This window comes from Pezoporus flaviventris, unplaced genomic scaffold (genome assembly GCF_033815535.1).
Source record: "Pezoporus flaviventris isolate CSIRO_AGI_PZ_B2104156 unplaced genomic scaffold, CSIRO_AGI_Pfla_v1 ptg000073l, whole genome shotgun sequence".
NCBI lineage: Eukaryota > Metazoa > Chordata > Aves > Psittaciformes > Psittacidae > Pezoporus > Pezoporus flaviventris.
The window spans coordinates 4,383,461-4,402,704 of NW_026892621.1; the positions used below are offsets into that span (position 1 = coordinate 4,383,461).

The window sequence follows — 19,244 nt, forward strand, 5'->3', positions numbered from 1 at the left end:
GGTTTGTGCTGCGGAAAGAAACCTGCCATTTGCAGAGAAGAAGAAAATCAGCAAGAATGTCCAGTTGCACATGGAGGAAAAATCTTTCGTTTATTTCAGATAGTTTTCTCTTAAATGCAAAACCATTCTTCCAACATTTAGCAAATCCAGCCACCTTGCTTGAAGCTTCCAGCCTGTGTCCTGTTGAGCTGCTGCAGACTGAACACTGCTTTAGCAAAGGTGCTGTACTGGGAGGCCTGAGAGAGTCTTGGTTTGTAATCAGTGTCTTGTTACACCTTCTTGCATCATGCTCTGTTTGCTGCCTGTTCTGTTTTCAGCAGTCCTCGGTTCCTGGTTTATAGACTGAGTGGACACTTCCTGCTCATGCCACCATGTTACAGCCTTTGCTAATCGAGCCATTTCCTTCTGTGCTTAAATATGAAAGCAAATGCCATGGGATACAATAAAATGGGGCCCTCTGAAGCTTTGTAACTGCTAGCATCAGTTGATCTAGTGTGCTTTTATTTTACATATCTCTATTAATAGAAATGAAAAAACAACCTTTGGAATGGGATTTTTTTGCTGTTAATGGGAGGAGATAGTGCAAAAGTGACTTGGTGTTGTTGAAACTATGTAGGGGTTTTGCTCTGTAAATAGCATTGGTGAAATGTTCCTTTGTACCTCAGAATGTGAATTGCTGCTGCTTTGTGTCCTATGAGCATGGCCTTTCTGCTCAAAGATGGGTGTCTACAGTGTGTAATTTTTAATGTAGATCCTTAGGGCATTACCTGACATGGGACTTGCTCTGCATTTCATAAGCATCTCTATTGCTGAAGTACTGGGATGTTTGAAGGCTGTTTGTCAAGTTTCAGTCTGGAATGTAGTTCCTTGTTCTGTTGCAGGTCCCTTACATGCATTTCTGGTATCTGCCATGGCAGTAATAACGTTCCAGTGAAACACGGACAAATGAGATCAGTATTTTGGAAAATGAAGGGCATGCGTTTAGCCTTCAGGCAACCTTAACTTTCAGCACAGATTAACTGGAATAGCAATAATTTTTTTAGGTAGAAATATTCTGTTTAGTTTTCTAAACCCCTCCAAAATCATTACTGGAAGTGTATTGAGAGGTATTACAGCCTATGGTATTTCACCATGACACGGTGAACGTGTGAGCTCAAAGTGAAGCTCAGATGGGATAAAACTAATTAATGTTACTTTTTACAGTGAGGGTGGTGAAACACTGGCTCAGGTTTCCCAGAGAGGTGCTAGATGCTCCATCCCTGGGGACATTCAAAGCCAGGCTGGATGTGGTTCTGAACAGCCTGGCCTAGTTGAAGATGTCCCTGCCCATTGTGGGAGGGTTGGACTAGATGAGCTTTGAAGCTCCCATCCAACCCAGACTATTCTGTGATTCTGTACCCTTACTTACATCATTGCTGCTCTTTTATATACCTGAACATTCTTGTACCACCTGCATTGTGGCTGTGCTGATGTTTGTTTCTAGCTTCGTATTCAAAGAACTGTTCTTGTAGTGGTCATTCCTGGTGGAGGGCTAGTGAGTTATCTACAAGCAGCTGACTCTCAGAGCAAATCTGTGAACCAGGAGGTTATATTTTGCCAATTTTATTGGCAATGTTTTGCTGCTTCTTTGCACACCTGGAAAAGAATCTTCTTTCTCTAAATAATCCGCTTCCTTTTTCCCTCATTTTGTGTCAAAAGTCTACAGCTGGGGAACAGGACAGTCACAATCAGTGTATGCGGCATTTCTTCTCTCAGACTGCTTCCAGAAATATCCTTAATGCCCACATATGTTCTGGTACCTTCTTTGCTTTTTCAATCTACAGTGGGGAGGTTTCCAACAAATCCACCACTAAATCCCACGTTACCTCTGTGAACTCCACACTACAGTTTGCTTCATTTACTCCCAACACCTGGAGGTTCCTGTGTACGGTGATGGTCTGCAGAGCCTCTGACTCTGCACTGATTTGGGTTTTTTTAATTACTAGGGGCAAATGAAACAGCCTCATTGTTTTTAGCTTTAGCTGGACTGTTTCTTTTCTTGCATGATGTTTTACTTATAAAACCTCATGGAAACTTCTTTATATAGATTTTTCCTAAAGCAATTATTTTGACAATCTCTTGTTCATTCCTTAGTTTCCATTACATGTATTAACAATTTTGGCTGTGTTTTAAAGGAAGATCTCAGAAAGCTGTATTTTTAACATTGATGATCTTTAGTGCTGCAAGATGACACAACAGCCTTCTGACTCCCCACTCCCAGCTATGCGCCCTTTTGAAATGTCTCTGAGGATAGGTAGAGTTATTTGGGAAATGCTTGGCTTAACCTGGGTAATGGATTATTCTTTTCAATGCTATAAACCTACATTGCTTCAGGCTTCACAGCCAACAGTCTTGATTTGTTGCTCACTGCATGGATGCCTATCTGAAGAAAAATAATGTTTGTGAAGCAGATGAAGAATTTAGACCTCTGGGATTAAAATTCCTGGGAGGATGAGGAGGAAAGGATGCTCGAAAGATTTAATGCCAAGGATAAAGGGAAGAAGTTGCATATAGTAATAAATCTGAAAGAAAATACTGTAGATTGAATATGATAATCTGGAGACAGTATTCAGCATCAGAAACCCTTAAAGAGATCGTGATAAGCTGTGAGGGGAGAGTTGGATGTTGTGTCCCAAGCATGTAATACTTGTTGCACTCAGAGGTGACAAGATGACGTAGAGGTCTTGGAGTCCGTGTAATCAGCAATAAAATGTTTGATCAAAGGCTTAAAAAAACCAAAGAAATGTCATAATAGGTGTGTAAAAGAGTAGAGTGAATGCATCTGTCTACATGTTTAACGATACTTATTTCGTTATTAAATACTGTACCTCTGAAACCATCACCAAATGCCTTTATTCTCAAACTACTGTTATTACAAATCACCCCTATAAAGCCAAGCAAAAGAGTAGTCAATTTTTGTGACTACTGATGAAAAATTTCTTGGACAAACATTGTATTTCCTTGAACTGCACATAGATTTCTACCACCAATTCAGCCCCTCTTTTGTGAGGAATCTTGAGGGCTGAATGTGTTCTTTGCAGAGAAAACACTTTTCCTGTGGTATGTCTTGTACTACCACCCTTCAGCTCCAATATTTATCAAGTATCTGAAGACAGGGACAACAAAATCATTTATTCAGGAGATTTAAAATGCAGTGAGATTAATCTCTGTTGAGCAGCCTTTTCTGTTGTTTCAGATTAATATTCATTTTTCAGCAGCAATAATATGTCAAATTTGTAAGGAACATATGTACTTTAGGGAATAGACTGTGTGATGTCTTGTGAAGAACCTTGGGAAGCTTGTTAAAGCTGAAACTAAGTGATAGCTTTCCTGGCTGCATTTCCCCCGAGGAAGAATTGCTCCTATAATAGAGCAAAACTGTATTAATTCTAGATTAGTGGTTTATCTGGAATTGTGTTGCAGGGTGTACCAAATATGAACAGTAACAGAACAGATGTATTTCTCTTTCCTCAAAAAGCAAAGCAGATGTGCAGAAAAATCTGTAGGTAAGGGATTGTAGTATGTACTACAAGGTGGTTTACTTTATGCATTTCAGGTACTTACTTGCTCTCCTACTCAGAAGGACCATGGGTCTGTTGATACCCTTTTTGATCTCCTTTACATGTATATGCTGGCAGCTGAGCTCTTTTAGGCTTGGATTTGTTTTATTTGAAGCACTTGTTTTGGTGGGATCATCAGCGTGGCAGGGATTGAGTTTTGCATTTTCCATATTTCTTACATAACTTCAGATCTTTTTAATGGTTTCAGAAGTGTGGCATTTGCAAAAACCCCACTTCTGGATATGACCCAGCATCTGAAGCAGAAAACAGTTGCTGCTCCTCCAGTTAATTTAGCTTCAAAAGAAACTGAGAATAGAATTGAAAATGTGAGAGGATACAAAGCAGCCATCACAAAAGGTAAGTTCCGGATGGAACTAAGGACTAGCTTTGATTTTAATATTGATTTCTTTTTACGAATTCAAGGTTAAAACGGAAAAAAAAGAGTTTTGGGACCTGTGCTTTGATCCTAGCTCTTCAGCACCTAATAAAACACTGATTTACAGTGTCCTTAGTGAGTCGTGTAGAACAGGGAGGATGATGATGGTCCTTTTCTACCATGTGGAGTGTTGCAGGAGTGAGGTGATAGATATTTGCAAGGGACTTGGAAAGGCAATGTTGAAATTTGTAAAACAATTAAAGAGTGATGTTGGAACTAAAACAATTATTCCAGCTGTGAAATTATCAAGATGTTGGTTCAGATCACTTGCACTGCTTCTTCCACTGTGCTTTACAGTCCATTTTTATTTCCAGTGCTGGTTCATTATGTTGAATGGAAAACCACAGCCCCACTGAGTTGATACTTTGCTCTCTCACCTGTAGCTTACAGTTGACAAAGGCCCTGTGAAAGATGGGAGGAGATGATACCACTGTAACAGTGCACACTGGAGCATATATTAACTCCCCTGTGTTAAATAGCTTGCCTGGCCTGAAACCAGCACAGCATCACAGGGTTGCAGTACACCATACTCCCAGTGTACGTTATAAAGAGTACATTTGCTTATCAGTAAGTATCACTGGGCATAAGTGATTGCATTCAGCTGTGGTATTCTGTCAAAGTAAGTGAAGGCACTGACAGTGTCACACAAATCTTTACAGGACTACTGTTTTCTGTTGCTGTGCACAGTGGCAGAGTGTGGTGCTCCTGCTTTTATGGGCAGACCTTGTAAGAGTAGTAAAGAAAACACCAGTTGGAAAAAGGGCAGGCAGAGGAATAGGCAGGCACTTTGAGCCCTCCTGTGTGCGTGCACATGGCCATAGGCAGCTCAGATTGCAGCACAGGGAGTGTTTGAAGAGCTTAACCCCAAGCCACATCTGCTGTGTTCACCTCGTGGCTCTGGCATGGGCTTTCCTTCCCAGGACTCTGGAGACCCGTGCCTCATCAGTTCAACACAACTGCTCCCAAACTTCCCCACACTTCTTTCAAAATGAAGGCAATTGGATCTTTCCTTTAGGAACTTTTGATGAACAACTGAACACTTTGTAGGGAGTTCTCTGTGTGGGTTATCATTTCATTTATGCTCGGGGTGGACTGTTTTTTTCCCCAGTTTAATTCTGGTACCGCTAATATTTATTGTGACATGAAAACATAAAGTATTAGTAATACGTTGCAAGCCTCTCTTTCCTTCCGCTTGAGTGGAAGGAAATTTGCCCTTAAAGCATTCTGCCGTTCCTTTCATTACAGGAATAGTAACAAACCAGGGCCAGCAGCCCTGGAAACAATAGAATATGCATCTCAAAGAGTACCAGATAGGTGTTGTAATGCTTCTATCCAAGGAAAGAATAGTCATGTGGCAGAGATAAACTCAGTTTGGGTAATTCCATGAACATGTAATGCTTGCTGTTGTAAATTTCACTTTCTTGTAAAGCAAAGATTCTGTATATAGCATAGTATATAGTGGACTCTGCAATGGAAATTTGAGCATGTTGAAATACTAGCCCAGGTTGGTGATAAAGTGTGTAATCAGCATCTTTTTCTAAGGACAGTACTGAATTATGCCACCCACTGAATAACTCATTTCTTTGATTAATTGCAACAAAATATTTCCTCCTTCTTACTCAGTCCATCCCTGCATTCCATCAACAGGTAGAAAAGCTTCTGTTGCTAAAAGAAACACTGATGCTACTGCAGCAAAGAGGTACTGCATTGCTTCCCTGCAGCTAGATGCCATGCCTCTCCTCTCAGGTATTGCTGTGTTAGGAAGGGAGCAACAAGCTGGGTGTACTCTGTGTCTGCTCTGAAGCACGTGTGCTGGTGGGTCTGCCTGGTGGAAACAGCCTTGAAAGATCCCTAGGGATTTTCATGTTCTGGATGAAAGCTGTCTGGCTAAGAAAGATTTGGGATTTGGTTTTGGTTTGGGGGAGGCTGCCCAGGGATCTGTGTGCTCTGAAGGTCAGGATGTCAATACTGATTCTGTATTGTATTTGTCATCATCTAAGTTCTTGTGTTCTGTTGGATTTAGAATGTGTTGGAAGCGGGATATTGCTCAGAGTAGAGTGGGTTGTGTCTGGGGTTTTCTGACTGCAACTGGATTAAAATTCGTTATTAATATATGTTGTCCTATTTTGATGTGTAGGGAGTTAAACCTCCCCTTTGTTGTGTGCATGCAGACAGAAGTAGCGATGACCCATGCAACACAGAACTCAGCTGCTGAGTGGGGCAAAGCTGCTTGCGGAGAAGTCAGTTTGTTTAAAGGCGCTTGTTCACCTTTAACAAAGAGTTTAATTTTGATGAAAAGTCTCTGAAGTGCTTTAAGTTTTGTGTTTATGGGAATATTTGCAGCTTTAAAAGAAACTTCTGTGCGCTTGCAGCCATTAGCCCCGGTGGGGGTTCTGACACTGCTTTGGGGACTGTTTTCTTCCCGTTTTGAAAGAGAAATAATATTTGAAGCAGTTAATACTTTGGTTTTATTTTAATACAAATTTAGTGGAGGTTTGTCATTAATTGCATCAAAGAGGGGTGCCTTGATGGGATTGTGTTTAATCTTGCGTGTTTCAAAAGGAGAAGAATCGGTGATCGGTCGCCTGGCAGAAAACACTCCTGAAGTTTTAGATGCTTACGTGACTTTCACTGTGGAAACACCTCTTCTGTCTGAAAGACAAAGACACGAATTGAATCCTCTGATTATAAAGATTATTTCAGCTACCCGCCTCCCAGACAAACCTGTGCCAATAGAAGTGCTCCAGGTAACATCTATTCCTCCTTCTTTCTGAAAGGATTCCCCTCTTACCATCAAGCAGCTTTGCTTAAAATATGGGCATGGTTTTAGAGATAACTTTCCATATTAGTACCACAATTGGAGAACATAGCTGACGTGTTTCCTGTAAAACCTGTGGTCAGGTTGGTGCCTGTGCTGTCATGGGCACTGGCAGCAGAACAGCGATCCTTGTGCTTTCCAAGAGCAGTAATTTACACACAGTCAGCCCAGTTTCATTTCTGAGTGGATCTGGAGTAGTAAGAGGGGAGCTAGTTCAGTCTCTGCTCTATATTGTTTGTAACAATTTGCTGGCAAGGCAGTATGTGTTCATTTCTGTCCTGTGGTAAAACTATAATTTAACTTAGAAAACAGCAAACACTTCACATCTTAAAAAGTGCTGTGTGCAAAGAAAGTTCCCTGTGGGTGAGGATATAGTTTAAAGGTTTTGGTCCTGTATTTCTAAATGCTGAGGGATGAGTTAAAGAGTCTGTTCTCTTGTCAAATGGGTGCATTCTCAGAAATCCTATTTTAAAAAGGCTCTTCCCTGAGTATTATATATTGTGGATCTGAAAGGGAAATTAGGTTAATATTATGATGTCAGGAACGTGTAGTTCTGTGGTGGAATTTTGCACTGCTAGGCTTATGACAGCGTAGGCTGAACATTTATGAAGAGAAACAGGAAAGATGTCAGAAACTAACATAGTGAGTAGCAGAGGGCAAGCCACTCAGTTTCTAATGCAGTCTGCAGAGTGACCACGGAAGTTTTGGCTTGGTTTCCTTTGCCAAGTAGGGTACTGCATGAATAATGAACTGTCTCCGATTGGGAATTGTCAGGATAGGCCTTGACATGTCTCCTCAGCTCAATGCAGGCTGCTGCAACACTGATGGATGCTTATACATGGAGGAACCACAACTGGTATTGTGGAATGAATCCCCCTGTTTGCTTCCTCGAATCTGTAAACCAGTAATGGAGATCATACAGTCCAATCCCTAAAGTATCTCTGGATACTTGTTGGATTTCCTAGCTTCTAAACAGGCATTTATTTTAGGCCTTGAATCCTACAGAGGAATGCATAGGAAGAAACAAAAAAGCTTGAGGAGCCATTGCAGTCCCCAGGATGCTTGCTCCTTCAGTGGTCTAGAAACAAAGAGGGGTTTTCTGACATATTTGGGAAGCCAGCAAAGTTGAGGAGAGGCAAACGTAGAGGGGAGCCTATTCCCCAAACGCAGGATCCAGGCATGTAGAATGGCCTTTTTGCTGCCTCAGAAGACCATACTTTGTGCCCTGAAATACATCCCCCATATCTTATCTACTGGAAAAATCTGGTTGATTGGTCTGTGAAGTTAAAAGTAAAAAGGGAAAAGGTTAATGCTACAGATATCTGTTTCTCCCTTTTTTTTGTTGTTTAGAGGTTGTGTGTCCCCACCTACTGCAAATATAAATTTCACAACTTCCCACCTCATCGAACTCACGAACAAATCCATGGAACCCATGTCTACTTTAAGGATGTTAACGTACTTCTAACAGGGACAATGAAACCTGGGGAATTAGAGGCATACCTGAGAGGTCCACCTTTGGAGATTGAAGTTCATGACCGGGATAGAAACATGGAAACCATCACAAAAAAGCCAGCTTTGTTTGGGGACAATGAAGCTGATGAACATGTGGGGAAGGTGAGCTTCCTCACTTACAAATCCACAGCTTATAATTATAAGTTGAAGAATGAAATGTGGCATCCACATGGGGTAGCTAAAGTCGGTCTGACTGATTTATTGTTGGGTAGAAAGTACTTGAATGTCAGTGCTCCCATCCGTAACTGTTCAGTTCCAAATACAGGTGCTTTCAGTGAGGATAAAAATGGGAAAATAACAGAATCAGTGAGTAATTCTTTCTTGCTGCCTATGGGAGATTATCTAGAATCAGACTCAGTTTTAAAAGTAAGAGTGGAAATAGCTGTGCCACTGGGAGCACGTGCAGAAATTGCTGATGCACAAGTCACAAGTTGCCCGTATGGTTGTATAATCTACATTTTTGACTATAATAACTCATCTTTATTGCATGATTTGGTAGAAGAGATTAAAGAAATCAATGCTATGGCCCTCCAGCTGGATGGCTGGCCTGTACACTTAATAGGAATGGCTCTTGCTGCATTAAAACTGAAAACCACACGTGAGAAAGTTTCTGAGTTGGATATTGTTACTGGTTTTCACTTACTGGATGGAGCAACTCACCTCTTTGTCTTGGAGGGATTAAAAGACAAAGCCATCAAGAAACTCTGGGATAGACACTTTGAAAGGTAAGCGAGTTTGAACTTTTTCATCACTGAGGGTTTTCATCAGTTATTTCCTTAGATCAAAGATTTCAATTTGATTCATACCTCCCCGTCCCTTTCTGTATATGGATGAGTACATAGTTGATGCTTTCCATGAAGTTCTAGTGGATCTGAGTCCCGCTGGCTGGTTCACTTGAGGCATAACCTTCTCATCTTCACCACCTTACACCATAGATCATCCATGCAAAGTTACAATGAGAAGGATGGGAACATGTCCCTTTTTTTTTGTGGCTGCTTGGTTTGTGGAAGCAATTCTGTAATCCTCCAGTTGTAATTAATAACAAAAAAAGCCTAACGGGATAGAAACCAAACAAGTCAGTATCAGGAAGCTGGACCTCGAGCTGTTTCTTTCTTTGAGTTTAGGGGAAAATGTGACAAATTCAAAGAGAACGTCTCCCTCAAATTTCATGCTTCAAAACAATTGGTGTTCTTCCAGCACTGTAGTGCATTGTTAAAGCCTTCCTGGGGGTGCTGGTTGGTTGTTGGTTTGCTTTGTAGGGGTTTGTTGGTTGGTTGGTTTGATGCAAGTCACTTATTGCAGTTACTGAAATTATTTATTGCATGAAAAGTTGTCTCTTGTCAGTGCTCACCTGTAACCTAAAGTGAAGCTTTGTTTTACTGCTGCAGTATGGTCTTTATAGTAGAAATATATATATATAGTAGTTAGAATATATAATATATATAATATATATAGTTAGAATATATAATATGTATAATATATATAATATATAAAATATATATAATAATATATGTAATGTATATACTATATATAATATATAGTCTATTAGAAACTGCTGTATGGTCTTTATAGTAGAAATATATATATAGTAGAAATATATATATTTTATATATATATAATAATGCTTTTGAGGCTATAATAAGGCTGATGAAACTGAGGTGAGCTTCCTTTCAAATATTTGCTGTTCAGCTTCAAAAGAAAGGATGCAATGATTTTTTGATGGTTGTTTTTGCATTCATATGAAGTGAAGGCCATAGAGTAAGAGGTTGCATCTAAAGGACAAAAGCAAAGCAGTGTCATTAGAGGGAGTCACTGTACTGCAGAACTGAGGAAACTCGAAATACGACTGGTTGTGTCAACCCTGGCACTGGGGTACTTTGTTTCAGGACTTACAAACCTGAAGATGGACAGCTGGCAATACTCTATAACTCACAACTGGCTTTCCCTCAGCGCCTGTACACAGACCTGGAAGTTCTCTTTTATCATTTCCGCCTCTATGAGCCCCTCTTCACTATAGCAAAAAGCTCCCTGCTCTATGTCCGAGGTGTGGTTCCTCAGGCATGTTTCCAAGCCCTGTCCAGGTAGGACTTGTCCAGATTCATAGTTAAGAAATGCAATCTTAGCAGGGTGAACGTTTGGTACAAAAAATACTACTCTTGGGTATCTTTTCCATGATGAAAGCAGTCTGAGGCCTGATGGGGAATTCAAGTTCCAGATCAGGGTGGTAAGGCAGAAGAGTGTGGTTTCTGCCTGCTGGTGGAGGGGCGACTGGCCATCGCAGATGAACAAATAGGGTCTGCCAGCCTTTGGGTGGCATTCTTGCCATACCTTCTTTCTGCCAGGTCTGTTATTCAGAGAAATAAATACATTCTTCACTGGAGCATACAGGCTGTGAACTGAGGTCGAGAGCAGTCCCTAACCTGGAGAACTTCCAGTTTTCTTGGTTTTTGGTTTGCTGTAGTCCCTGAGCAGTTTAATGTGGTGCTCGGTGGCTGTTGTGTGTTTAGAACTGCTTTTGTGTTGACACCAGGCTTTGCAGGCCAAATGGAGTGAATGGATAGAAATCTGATGTGAGGTAAGTGTTGTCGTGAATGGCACGTAGAATGGAAGTGAATGAGGCATAAAATAGAGGTAAGGCAGGAGGGGGTTTGGTGGGTGTTCAACATAAATATGCATCATGTGCTGGAAGCAGTGTGTGAAGGGAGTTTGTTTTATTGCCTTTTCAGCCAGAGGCTAGAGACATTCAGCAGCTAATCATTAACTTGCAGCTAAACCTAGTGCTAAATCCAGCAACATTCCTAGAATATTCCTAGCAGGTCTATTAAACTGCTAAACTTCTTTATTGCTGCTACATGCCAGCAGACATGAACTGATCTGAACTTCTTACTAAGGTGTTGCAAGAAGGTTGCATAGTTTTCCTACAGGAATATTAATCATAATGATTTGACTGCTGTGAAGTTTTTGTAAACTAATAACGTGTTGATGTCTGTTTGTAGGCTCAGTTCCCTCTGTCGCAGTAAGAGGTTGAGGGATGTAATCCATGGGGATCTGCTGCCCTCAGCAGAGATGATCACAGCATTGAGTCTTGAGTATGGAGTTCCCTTAACTGATGAGGATCTCTTCACTCAGACACCTCCTTTACCCACATTTTCCCCTGGTGATTATACAGTACCAGGAAAGGTTAGCAGAGTGAAACAGGCAGTATCTTCTTCAGTAGATAACTACAATGAAGGCTATATACAGCGGAAGAAAGAAATAGCAGACAAAATGTCCTTTGAGAAAAACTATATTAAGGTGAGTAGTTTGTGATATGTGAGGGGCAAAGCCTCATAGTTGCAAAACTTCATCTCCTTAATCAACATCTCCTTTGTCTCCTGAAACAACAACCCATTAGACTTAGAAGACTTTGGTAGGGTGTTTGTAGGTGTTGTACCAACATGATAACAAAGTGCAGGGGGATTTCCTTTTGTGACAGTTGAATTGCAATTGTAATTACTTCTCAAAGAGGAAGACAGTCGTAGTGCTCACAGGTAAACAGAGGAGACAGTGAACGGTGAGGAGACCACCTTGTCATTTCTTTTTGTGCTTGGTTCCTGTTGTTCTTTGTCTCTTTCTTCCCCATAGCTTTAGCATGTTGTGCTTTAGCATGTCACCCAGGCTTCAGCTGCTTTCGGGGGGCCAAGCCAGCTAAGCTCAGGTGAAAATTGGGCTTTCCTCTCTTGCTGTGTAAAAGCCATGCTTGCCTTTGGGCAACCAGGAAGGCATATTCCTAACTAAATAAAATCAGCAGTTGCAGACAGAGCTGAGCTGAGCTTTAAGGAAATGGTGAAGAATTTTAGAACCTCTTCTTGCTTGTTACCAGTGTCCATCCAGCCCTTCTGTTCCCTCAGTGTTGAAACTAAACGCTTTCCTATTAATATAGACATCAAAGAAGGGGTATTCCGTGTTTCCTGGGAGTCTGGATTGCTTTCCTGGGTATATTGGATAGTTGGGGACTCTAGCCATCCCATGTCTTTTGAAGAATAGTTCAGAATGTTTTTTTTCCTGTATGTGTTTTAATGCAAAAAGATTTTGCCTGATATGTGGAAATCTTTGTTCCTGTATAAGGGTGCTGTCCTGGAGATACTGAAAGAAATCTAACTTCCTTTTTTAGTCTTAGTCTGTTGATAAAGGAATATTTCATGATGCTAGAAAAGGAACCAATCTGAAGCAATTGTTCCTGGTACTTGCTTTTAAAATATCATAGGAGGATGAGAGCAGCAGAGCTCATTCTGCATAGATGAAGTGTGGAGTTATTTTATTACCCACGTAAAGCTGGCAGTCTTCCCAGGATGTGTGTTTTAACAGGTTTTTGTTTTATACATGCTTGTCAATCAAGAGGATAATGGAGGAACTGGGAAGGCCTCTATAGGAAAGAAAAGGTGAAGTCCTTTTTTAATAGCAGATAAGGTAACCCTTCAGGCTTTTTGATTAAAAGAAAAGGGAAGTGAAAGTCACAGGGAGGTCACATCCACAGTGCAATTTTACTCTCTTGCTGTAATTACCTATTATGGCAGAACCTGAACTAAAACCATAATTACCATAAACACAGTAGAATGATGTTCTGAAATCAGTGAATAAGTGTGAGGGTTTAGTTGTCCTGTGTCAGTAGGGAAACTTGGGGAGTCCTGGTGAATGGTGTTTCCCATGACACTGTATTTGCTGGGGTGTTGATGGAATTTTACAAGTGAAAGAACTAATCTCATTTATGAAGACAACCAGCATCAGCTCTCCAGAGCAACTATTAGAACTATTTAAACCTGTAAGTAGAAGACATTCTCTGGTGAGTGCTTGCCTCCAATCTACTGCTGTTAGCCTGGCAGAGTATCATATCCAAGAGTGAAATCGGGCTATGTTTTTAATAAGTCTTTTTGTGAAGCAGTTTATTAACAAAAAGGGGGGTTTCATGTTTGCAGGATCATTTGCTTGTTTATAATTTTCAGTAACACCCTCAATTCCCGATGCGGACAGAACTCCCGTGTCATCTCTCTTTGCAGGCTAACATTAACGCTGTATGCCAACTCAAAGGAAAGATGGAAACGCCGAGGTCTGAAGCTTTCCTGATCTCTCCTGTTGATGGGAAATCTGTCTTTAACTACAGCTGTCAGAGCCTGAATTCTGCAGAACTTGCCAAGAAGCGTCTTCGCCAGGAAATGGCAAAGGTAAATTGAGACACATGACTGGAAGGTGTTGGCTTGCTCTGGGTCGTGCTTGACAAAGAAAGGTGAACGGTTTATAAACTCATAGTTCTGCGCTAGTAACTCCCGTGTTAGCGCACAGGAAGGGAAGTTGGGATCCAAAAGCATCTCAGTCTGAGGTATTCTTTGTTGCTGTCTATAATTCTGCTCTTAATTGCCATTCATCATAGCCACGTTTTCTCAGCTCCGTGACTTGGGCTGTCACTGTGAGTGCAGACTTTGATAACCGAGGTGGTCACTTCCAGTTCTGTCCCACATGTAAGTGGGAGAATTGGAGTAATTGCAGCATTGGTGTATGCAGCGTTAAGTGATTTGAAAAACACATTTGAAGAATCACATTTTTCTGCTTGCATCTGAATAGCTGGCTCGAATCTTTATAACAAATGCCATTGTCCTGTCAGCTGGTGGAAATTAACTGTAGCTCTGTGAAAACTGCTCCTGATGTACCATGGGCACAATATGAAGTACAGCTCTCTTTTTGCACGCATGATGTTAAGGATATTTCTTTCTGTAATTATTTTACAGAGATCCCATTAGAGCACTTGTCATTAAATCCATCATTTGATCATAATAGAATGAAATGAAGCCCTTTAAATATTTAATGATATGTATTTTGTATAATTTTGATCTGTGATTACTTGCAGTCTCAAGGAAAGAAATAATACTGGTTCTGTACCTTATGGGCTCCTTTCCCAGTGAAGGGGGATGTACATTAACAAAAACACCCATCATTTATTTTGTAGGAACCAAAAACCAGATTTACTTATTGTCAAGACTATCTGTCAGCCACATTTGAGCCAGTGGATGAGATTGCTGCCTGTAAGGAATTATGTGAAAAATCCAAGAGTCTGTGGCAGTCACCGGATGGGTTTGTATTCCCTGGATATAAGAGCAGCATTGAAAGCAACCTGCACCCCCAGATGCCACATGAGGCACGCCAGGAGGAGTTAAGAGAGGTAACAGAAAACTTAAATGCACACTCCAAAGTGAACTCAATCATTTTAGGAGACTTGAAGAGGCAAATTGCTATAACGTGGAAGTCTCTTTAGAGGGCTGTAGCGTAGGCAGCAGTTTAAGGGTGACACCTACGTCTGGAATTTGGGTAGATGAGCATCTAGCTTACCCAGGTGACAATTTGTTTGGATACGCAAATTCTACCCTGAACACAGAAAACCCATTTACCGATATTAATAGGTATTAGTGGACTACAGAGTGATTTGGTTTACATTTACAGGTGGAGTCTAGTGTCAGAAAAATCATGCTACTGCATTATGGCTGGGTTTCAGGCTGCTCTTCGTGCGTTGCCAATCTTGTTGTAGCCTTCCTTCATGTTTCCAGGTTCCCTCGCTGCTGCTTTTAATTCCATCGTTTATTTCTTGTTTGCTGTTACAGTTTTATGGGGTGTTTGTCCCCCACCACTGTCTTCTCTATCAGTTTCTTCCTGCCCTGTGTCCTCTCTCCCTTCGCCTATTCTTTATTATTTAGTTTTCTTCCATTTTACTGCATCATTGAGTGGACTTGGTTACAGTTCCCTGTTTTGAGCAATCATCTTCAGCATTGTGCATACTCAATCACATGCACTCTGCTCTCAGGAAGCAAATTTGTGTGTTATTAAAATTGGCAAGATGACAAAATAAAGGAAATAGAACAAGTTGGGTTGTTGGGGGGGGGGGGGGGGCAGGATCAGTAAATTCTACCAAATTAACTGACCACAGTCACAGCTCAGAGTGGAACAAGCTGCATCTTGCAGGAAGGTTCACGTGTTCATTTGAGTTTCAGGCTTTATTTGTCTTTCATCTTTTTCATACAAATCAGAGCAGTGTCTCAGAAAGGTTGGGGTAAAGCTGAAGTGAAATGGTTGGTGAAAACAAAGTGCTCTTTTCTGATCCATGAGACTGGAGAACGTTATCTTCTCATGAAGGATCAGAGCAGGTTCACAGACCAAAAGTAAGAAGTCAGCCCCTACAGTGTAAACACTGGTGCCTTTTGCTGAAGAAACAAGAAGGAAGAACTAGTACAGGATCCAAACTGACCTGCTGAAAAGGGAGCAGCAGGCTTACAGTGATGGCTGGCACCAGAGTTCCCGAATTGAAATAAAGGGGGGACTGTGATGTTAGTGTGGGAGTAGCAGTTGATGAGTACGTTGTATTGCACCTCCTGATGGGATGAGAGAGGGGAGGAGAGCTGACACCTTACCCTGAGCAACACTAAGTGTAACCTGGCAGTACCGATAGCTGTGTGAGATCTGTGCTAGCCATGGAGCTGAGAGAAAGGGGAAGGAGGCTCCTCCTGCAGCTCATGGGCATGACCAATGTTATATTGAATAATGGAGATAGATACATTGATTCTGAACTTACCATTCCTGTTACCTGAAATGTGGAACAAAGGCTCTTTTGGACTTCTGGAAGCGGTCAGGATTAATTCCATATGCACATGTATTTTTACGGAGCCCACAGGACATCCTACAGGTCTGTTAGGATCCCGTTCTGAAGCAGTCTGGTTTTGATACATTGCCTCTTTATCCACTCATGTTTTCTTCTCAAACACAGAATTTGACCATCTTCTGTAACACCATCCCTTAGGAGGCAAAAGAATTCTTGGATTTTTTCTGGTTTCCTAAAACTCTCCATACTATTTCTGCACTGACCTGGCTACCCTACAACCACACAGGCTTAGGTGAAGCAGTGGAAGCACAGGGCTAACAACAGGCACTGGGAGTTCATTTGTAGCTTGGCAAGGACAGTTTTGTCTGCAAAACACCACACTGGTACTTCAGCAGCAGGTAGGCAGAGGACACAGAGAGTTGAACTCTGTCATGATGAATATTCCTGCCACGACTCCAGTGCGCGTGTTGCTTCTCTCACCTGCTTCCTCAGGACACCTGGGCTCTTGCCCCCAGGAGTTTAATGCTCATGGTTGTATTTTTGGAAGCACTGGGACAGCTTCTGCTTCCTAAAAACACTGTTTTAGGAGTACCCTTAAGGTGATAGATAGCTCTGACTGTCCTGGACAGCCAGCCCGCTTCTTACCCTTGGGAAATGATAAATAACGAGTCGGGTTTTTGCCTGCATAGACTCCTAGAATCATAGGATGGTTAGGGTTGGAAAGGACCTGAAGATCACCCAGTTCCAATGCTAGAGTGTCAGCAGCTCGCTCACAGAATGGATTTTTGCCTTTATTCATGTGTGTCAAACACCACAAATTGGAAGGCTGCTTCAGAGAGAAAGGGTCTTGTGTAGTGAAGTCTGCACTTTGGCGTTACTAGGTGATAACCAAGCAGCTGGCTAACTCCTTTTTTGTGACCCCTCCCTGGTGATTTTGGCCTGGCTTCTCAAAGGGATTCAATTTTCATTTAGAAATGGCAGGAGAATGTTCTGCATGCTAACATGGAGCCAGTGCTGCCGCGAGACAGATGGAGCTGGGACAAACGGCACATTGATTTTGACCTGTACAAGAAGCCACCTGAGCTCTTCATTACAACAGCCCTCCCAGCTGGTAATGGATCTGTTAGAATTAACTAATCACAAAGCTTTTAACTTGAACCTCTGACATCTGGTCCCAAAGCTATCAGTTCTGCCATCAAGGAAGGCAGTTTGAATGCAAAGAGGTGTAGCAAGGAGATCCACGTGCAGCATAATTTGGGTGCTCTGTCAAATGAAGCTTCTTAGGATGTAAGACCTTGGCCCATACTCTAATATTACCCTTCCATTTGCCCATCTTCTTAGCCTTGTGTAGTCAAGTATGTCAGGGAGGTATAGATCCTTCTTGGCTTATTCATCTGCAGATCTAGCTTTGTTGCCTGCCTCCTCTTTGTACAGCTTGCTAACAACAGCTTTGGTCAGACCTCACAGACTGGAAGCACCCAGAGGGGCCTGAGATGAGCCTGTTAAATCTGCACACCTCACAGCAGTCAGGGTGTGCCTGGGTGAGGGGGTCAGTGTTTAACTCCTGTCCTCCCATGAACAGTGACAGACAAGGTTGTATTCCATCATGGAACAGTATTCTTACAGTTGTCCATGTTTCTTTTTGCCCAGAGCCAACCAGGATTCGCTGGAATATTTACAAGCAGAAAACAATAGATTTATTGTGGTTGCTAGAATCTTTCGTCTTTTACAGCCCTGTAGCTTGCAGAACACCTGCTTAGTGCAGTTCTGAGCAGTCTTTTGGACTTTTGGAAGCAGTCAGGATTAATCCCAAATTCACACGTGTTTCATGGAGCCTACAGGACAGTGAATTGTCTTTCCTGTGGCACTAACCATTATTCCAACACCTGTATCACTTCTTCTAGCAAAACCCTTGTGAGAAGGTGATTGTTTGCAATAGGGGCTTTTAGCCCACTTTTTAGTTTAAACAGTCCAGACTTCTCTTTCCCATCCTGGTTTCTGTTGCCTTGTTTCTCTTTCACAGCCTCTTGTTGGCCTTGTGAAGATGCCACTCGGGTATCATTTGACGGTAGCAAGCTGGATGCTCACCGGCACTCCACAGCAGCCAGGTTGAACACACGTGGGCCACGAGGCAGGTTACAGCTACAGAAGCTGCTGAACGGTCAACCTCTGAAGCTGCCATGCAGGAAGGTAGGACTGGTGTGGCAGGTAAAGGGTAACTGCCTCTGGACTGACCCCAGCAGCAGCTGTCCCACGTTCTGTAGGAGGCAGAGGACGTGTGACACTTCATTAGCACAATACTGTTGGAAGTAAAAACGTGTGTTAAAACTGGTGATGATAGCACTGGTTAACTCAATCTTACAAAGCTCTTTCTTAGGAAAACAATTCAGCCTGGCCACAAAATGATTTTTCTTCCCCAGTTTGTTGCTTTAATGCTGAGAGATGATGGAGGAAGAGGCAAAATTTCTGTTCAGTCCATTCCTTGCCTGTCCATGTGCAGTGGGTGAGACAAGAACAACTTTTGGCCAGCTCGCTCAGCAGCTCTAAAAGAAATGGTTACATCCCCTAATGAAATGGAGGGGTCGAGGCACACGTATACACTCCATGCCAGATGTTTCACCATGTGTTCCCCTGATTGCCCTGGTGCTCTATAGGCTTCCCGAGCCATGTGCTCCAGCCTTCTGGTGCAAAACTCCCCAGGGACACCCCAGTTTGCAAGACTAAAGGATCTGTGCTCATCAATGTGAAGAGCTGCATGGATGGCCTGCCCCTGGCTGCTCCTCTGTGCTTGCATCCAACTGACTGACCCAGGCCCTGAGCATGCTTTTAAAGCTGATTTTGCTCAAAGGGGCTGAAGCTTCCTGTTAGCTACAAATGCTCTAGAAAAACAAACCCAGGACTTAGGAGGCTGTTGGTAACAAAATCGGAGTTAAACTTTGGAACTCTCAGAGCTGACGAATCACTTCATCCACTGTTGGTGGTGCTAGGTCATGCCAGTGAGTGGGCACAGGATGATGGTGCACTCTGGGTAAATTTCCACCACATGGGTCATGTGCATTCGACTTCACCTGGATCTATGGGTGCGTTCCCAGCATGTAGATCATCTACAGTAGATCATCTCTGCAGTGGCTGATTCCCTCACAGACCGGATGCCTTTCTCTAGCGTGGTCCACTTGGCAGAATGACTCATAACATCATCCTTGTATGGAAACCTTTCCTTCACAGCTGCCAAGAGCCGCCTCCAAAGGCTGAGGGACT

General features: G+C 42.2%; 1 protein-coding gene across 3 annotated transcripts in view; it reads left to right on the forward strand.

Annotated features, from left to right (window-relative positions):
* Window positions 1-17,301, forward strand: part of CFAP92 (cilia and flagella associated protein 92 (putative)) — a 33,423-nt gene extending 16,122 nt beyond the window's left edge. For all 3 annotated transcript variants that reach the window (XM_061472982.1, XM_061472983.1, XM_061472984.1), the window contains 9 exons: window positions 3,808-3,956; window positions 5,683-5,781; window positions 6,598-6,782; window positions 8,204-9,090; window positions 10,252-10,446; window positions 11,362-11,659; window positions 13,402-13,566; window positions 14,346-14,558; window positions 16,959-17,301. In XM_061472982.1, coding sequence (XP_061328966.1) covers window positions 3,808-3,956; window positions 5,683-5,781; window positions 6,598-6,782; window positions 8,204-9,090; window positions 10,252-10,446; window positions 11,362-11,659; window positions 13,402-13,566; window positions 14,346-14,558; window positions 16,959-17,123 — 2,356 coding nt within the window. In that variant the 3' untranslated portion in view covers window positions 17,124-17,301. The remainder of the gene's footprint in view (window positions 1-3,807; window positions 3,957-5,682; window positions 5,782-6,597; window positions 6,783-8,203; window positions 9,091-10,251; window positions 10,447-11,361; window positions 11,660-13,401; window positions 13,567-14,345; window positions 14,559-16,958) is intronic.
* The last annotated feature ends 1,943 nt before the right edge of the window (window positions 17,302-19,244 follow it).